At 34.6% G+C, this 6,012-nt stretch overlaps 1 protein-coding gene across 1 annotated transcript in view; it reads right to left on the bottom strand.

The window, feature by feature from the left end:
- Window positions 1-244: 244 nt before the first annotated feature.
- Window positions 245-6,012, bottom strand: part of MTNR1A (melatonin receptor 1A) — a 51,381-nt gene continuing 45,613 nt past the window's right edge. Inside the window, exon 2 of the mRNA XM_038136427.1 lies at window positions 245-1,318. Within this exon, the coding sequence (XP_037992355.1) occupies window positions 450-1,318 (869 nt within the window). The 3' untranslated portion in view covers window positions 245-449. The remainder of the gene's footprint in view (window positions 1,319-6,012) is intronic.

Raw genomic sequence — 6,012 nt, 5'->3', positions numbered from 1 at the left:
GATTTTTCACTTCACATCTCGTAATATATTTAATAAAGGTCTGATTTCATTTTTTTAAAAGAAGTTTTCAGAGATTTTAGAATCAAGACTGTACAATGGACAGAAAGAGCATGTGGAACGTGGCAGGAATAGTTTTATGATTTGTTTTATTGAACCAGGCAATATGGATAGTTCTGATTCAATCTCTTTCTAGGTGCTTATCTCCATCTAAGAAAAAAAGTAGTCATTCATAACTTTTTATTGGCTCAAGGATATCATTATGTCATTATACAATGGATATACCATTGTATAATGGGATCTGTAACAAGCTTCCAAACATCATGCGAGGAATTTGATCAAAGTGCTTTCAGTGTAGAAGGTATATTTCACTATAGCATTTAACAGGAGGTCTAATAAAATGGACACTTTTGTTTGGATGCTGTTGAGTGATAATAGTAAGATTCCCATTTTCAGACAGAGTCCACCTTCACTTGATTGTTGTTTGTAATCAGTGGAGAAGGTTTGCTTCTCATCCTGTCTCCTGCATCATTAGAACTATCCTGGAAAAAAACTTTTGCTGTACAAAAAGTGACAATAATTCTCTTGTATTCTCTTCTGAAGTTCTGGTTCAGGAGTCCATATACTATAGCATTAAGGCAGCTGTTGAAATATGCCATGTAATAACTAGACACAAACAACCACTCTGGAATCCTGGGGATTACAGTTTTTGGGTTGACAGCCACTGCAATGCCTATAAAGTTCAAAGGAGCCCAGCAGACTGCAAACAGTACAAACACCACAAACATGGTTACAAAGTTTCTGAAGTCATGGGGTTTCAGCCTAGGGTTGTTGTCCGGTTTAACCCTTCGCCTTACCTGGATAACGAGGATCCATATTCGCAAGTAACAGAAAGTAACTACGGCTATGGGAAGCAGGAAGTGGAAAAACACAACTGCTATAGTATATGCTGAGCTCACAGACTGTGCAAATGTACAGGAGTAAATCCTGGGGTCATACTGTAGCGATCCCACAAACAGATTGGGCACGATAGCGACAAATGTTAGGACCCATATGAGGACAATATAGCACAATGAATTCCTGTCGCTGTACAGCTTGTCATATTTGAGGCTGTGGCAGATATAGCAGTACCGATTGATAGCGATGCCTGTAATATTGAAGATTGATCCAATGACACTTAGGCCCATCAAGAAGCCACTAATCTGGCAGTGTAGGTATCCCAGTTTCCATCCGTTGTGAAACACAGATGTGAGGACCAGTGGATAAGGGTAGATAGCTACTATCAAGTCTGCAACTGCCAGGCTTACAACAAACACATTTCCTGTAAAATAAATATAAAAAGGCAAGTATTAGTTTTTCTTTTGCTCTCTTTTCTGTCATTTCTGCTCTCGTATTAATGAGCACCCTCAGTGGAACACTTTAAATGTAATTGGTTTCTACTTCCTAGCTCAAAATTCATTGTCATATATCAGAAATAAGAGACTCATTTTTAGTTAGCTTAAAAAAGGTACCTTAACTTAAAGATGAACATTTTGAAAGTAAACTGTCTTTAAGCTTATCTACCATGACCTATTATTTTTATCATGCCATTATTTGGATTCTTTCAATCACAGAGACTTAGAATTCATATCAAATCAAAATATTCATAACTTTAAGGCTTGCTTTGGTTTTAAATAGTGTCTCTTGAAAAATCAGCAAAAATAATATTTCTAATAACTTTCCAAACTCATTTGAGTTACCTTCTTTATTTAACTGCCTTTCATTACATTAACTAGCCCTTAACTTGCCCAGTCCTGAAATTAAAATCTCTTTACTCCCATTTATAGTTCAAGCCTCCATGACTTTAGTATGACTTTTACATTATTCTCTTTGAATCTGCTGGAAAGTACTTAAATAATCTTAACTTCTAAGAGTCTCGTTGAACACAGACTCAGTTGTCTTTCCTAAAGACATGCTCTTCAGTAAAAAAAAGAGATGCTGGGCAGTGGCCTAGACAGTTCCGAGACAGTGCTGATGCCCCATTTTTCTCTGCTTCCAAACTGGAAAATTAAGAAATGGAACATTCTGCTGATTCACTTTTAAACAAAGGGAGATGATATTCCTCAAAGACAATAGAATCCATCATGTTTCAAATTCATTTTTTGAGAAGAGATTCTATTCTCTTTTTTCAGTTGCTTAAATGATAACCCATCTGAATACCTCCCAACCATTCCAATTTCTAAGAAGAGGCTCACAAGAAACATTGATGTCACTTTTATTCATTTCTTTAAAATAACTATTACATGTAAAGCTCTAGTTATTCATGTCCATAACTACAGAAAGCTTTCAATTTTATCTTTACATGCGTGTTTGTAGGTATATAAATGCATATATACATAGACATTTGACATTCTACTTTGTAGTTCTATGATTATTCATAGAAGACGAAATACGAGCTTCTATTGCAACCTGTAATAAAATATTATTAATTTCAGATGATGTACAATTTCAGTGCTAATCCAAGATGGGCTCGGTGAATTGTTCTATATATTTATTCTGAGCATATAAAATACAAAGAAATAATAGCAGGTTAGTAGGAAAGGCAAAATTATCTCTGGACCAATAGGGTGTTTTAGCTGCTAAAATTCTCAAAATTACTTTTTAATATATTATTTCAAATATCTTCAAATGCATTTACCAATCTCAGGCTTTAAATGTCCAGTTAGAAATGTTCAATCTGTAAATACTGTCAGGGGAAAACAGAAATTCTCTTTCTCTGGATGTTACCTACGCTGTTGTGTTTAAATTTTGATACATGCACAAAGTACCACATTTGATATTTATACTAATGGCACCTGGAACAAATGGCCTCCATTAAAAGACTGCTGCACTAGTTTTTCTTGATTTAGTATCTGGATTTATAAATAACTTTCTTGTGATGGTGTCTGTAGCTGTTTTGTCTTTGACTGGGGATTCACTGCCAGACTGAAATATGCTTATCCTGAAGCCTTTGGCAGAATTCCAGATCATTTCAGCACAAACATCAGAGCTTCTTTAAGCAGAAGATGACACAGGAAAAAAGCACTGCTTTCAGAATTTATCTTTGACGTAGTGGCAACTGATACAAGAACAAGAGACTGTATGGAACTGAGAGCTCTTTGTTTATCTGATGAATCGAGAAGTCGAAAGTAAATGAAAAGGTGCTGTTGCCCTTTCCAGAATATTGCAGGATTGATGGCAACCAACATATAAACCCCAGATACTTATTAAAATGTAATATTTGAAAAAATTCTATTTATATTTGCTTATTAACTTACTGCTTAGCAGGACACTGCCAATCCTAAACTTTTTTCTCTGCCATCCACTAAAAGTTCTGCTACTGCTCACTATTATTATTGCCAACATTGCCATTATTTACCCACTTTAGCCAAATGATAAGGACAAAGTTAAAAGGGTTTTTGTCCCTTTAAAAGGTGTTGTACTGAAAGGTGACAGATGGTATACATTTCTCTGAATAGTTTTAGCTTTGGAAAAAAAACGAACTTTGGAAGAGCAGGCACTCTGAATCAGCCAAATTTTAGGCTTGCATAAACTCATGCACCATGGTTGTTCCAGGTTTTTTCAGCTTGCTGCTGTAGAATGACAAACTGAAAATCTTGGAAACACAAGCTGTTTCATGTGAAAATTGGAGGCCAGTATGAGGATAAGAGGATATCCTAGTAGTCTATCTTAAAGAAAAAAAAAAAGAAATCATGAGTTTGGAAATCAAGCCCCAAGCTGCCAGCTCATGGTTAGCACGTCAGCTGAATGAGTAAAACGTTGGGGGTGGAAACTGCTTGGAAACCAGCTACCTGTTTGCTGACAGGACTTTTAATTTGCCTTTCAGGAAGGGTTATTTTAAAACTTGTGTTAAAAGTTGAGATAATTTTTTTGTTATGAGGATGTAAATTTTTTTGCTAAGACAAAAAATTTAAGTAAAAAAAAAATTGGTATTAGTATGATTGTTGAATATTTTGGGGTTCATTGTTTCAGACCCTGAAGTTGGATCTGAAATGAAGTTGAGCATTCATATGTTATATAAGAAACAATTAAAAATATGATCCTAGCTTTAGATACCACACTGGAAAATATCAAATTACTGGAAAATATTGTTAGTTTAGAAAATTCCCCTATTATAAGAGCACATTGTGAAATTAAACTCTAATGTTTGTAGCATAATTGGTATTTTAGAGGTGAGTATCATAAAAAATATATGTATGAAAGGGCTAATTTCTATCTTCAGAGTTAGGTTTGAATAGAATGCTAAAAATGAAGCCTGAAGCTCTATAATGAACCCTTCAAAAAGGCCACAAAATCAAAATCTTGAATAACTCTTCCTTGAAGAAAAAGTATTCATTCTCTTTAGAGAGTAAGATCACGCAACTGTGAAAAAAATGTGATTTGTGTACCAAAAGAATATATTATTATGCATTAACACCAGCTGGCTGAACTGAGAAGGTAGAGGTTGAATTTCTTGACTTTGACATAAGCCAAATAAGCTTTAATAAATTTAAGCAAATGTTGTGCAGCGGATGTATGTGGGAAGAAAGATAATCTACTGGTAACCAGCTTGAGCAGGTTATGTTTTTCGATGCTGTCTAAAGCAATGTTCCACTAAATATTTTCACCACCCTTACTGAAAAAGAAGCCTTTCTGCTCAGCAAACACATAGCAACATCAGATCTACCTGCTGAATATAAAGCTGTAATCACACAACAGAAAACAAACAAGTGTTTTCCTAGACAATTTGACTTTTCCAAGAGCACAATACAACATTAACTGAGTGTAAAAATTGTGACCCTGACAGATTATAAGAAAAAATGCTTATGAGATTGCCAAGATATCAAAATGAATATAAGACTCTCAATAAGAACTACATGATGTCATTGTATCAGTAGCAACTTGTATTTGCAGAACATATACAAATTACTGTGTGGGTTGTTAATCCCTAGATTTAGTGCTAACTATGTCCTGAATGATAATTAGAAAGCTTCCAGAAATTTCTAGGAAGTTAAATATGTACAGGATATTAATGGAAAAAGATTAAAGTTACATAGATTAGGTAGAGTTACATAGATTAGCCCTAGAGTTAGAATGGAGGGCCGAACACTTTGCCAGCAGGTCAGAAATGACTTCTGGCAATTTTAGGAGAAGTGAGGGTGATGTGGTCTACAGAGCTCTTACCTCAAGTGTTAGGACTGTGAAGTACTCTTACTCTTCTAAAATATTTTGTCTGGGGAAAATAACCTACTGTAAAAAAGGCAAAGAGCTTATGTATGGAAAAAACAACAGCATTTTAAAGCATTAGGGAGATTCCAGCCACAATATTTGATACTCAGACAATCTGAGTGAATTTTAGAAAAGATCTCATATTGGTGGCAACATCAGTATGGCTACTTTTGCTTCTTTTTTTTGCAAGTTATTTCTATACCTTTTAATATTGGTTGCCAAGTCAGTATTCTATTCACCTTCTTCAAAGTTTTTCCTGGATAAATAATATTTTGGCTACTTACAACAAATGCTTTCCACAAGCCCTCATGTTTTCATGCTGTAGTTGCATTTTGAAACACATACCATCACGTTTCTATTACTGCTTCAGGATGGACCAATTTTAGGTGAGGGTTTTAGTCTTTATGCCAACTGGAGTTGCTTTATCTTTTAGGTAAGACTAAACAGTACGTGCAGCAGTCATTGAAGTAACATACAAGGATTTTGTTTCATTGGCCACTGTCTCAGACCTCTAATGTTTACTTGCTAAGTATATATTTAAGGAAAAAGGTTAGTGTAATTCATCCAACACTTAAATTTTAGAAGATCAAACTTTGTTTCTAATGATCAGATTCATATTTTCTTATTTACTGTCTTTTCACCACTTGTAAGCTACTGCCAGATACATTAACAGTCATTTCCAATTGTTTCATAACTAGCCTTAATTAAAAGGATGTTTTCCCATAACTTTTGATCATGTTTTGTAGAGATTAAACAGTATTTAAATAT

The sequence above is a fragment of the Motacilla alba genome, chromosome 4 (genome assembly GCF_015832195.1).
Source record: "Motacilla alba alba isolate MOTALB_02 chromosome 4, Motacilla_alba_V1.0_pri, whole genome shotgun sequence".
Classification (NCBI taxonomy): Eukaryota; Metazoa; Chordata; class Aves; order Passeriformes; family Motacillidae; genus Motacilla; species Motacilla alba.
Note: the sequence above shows the minus strand (reverse complement) of the source record. Positions and strands in the feature narration are given on the sequence as shown.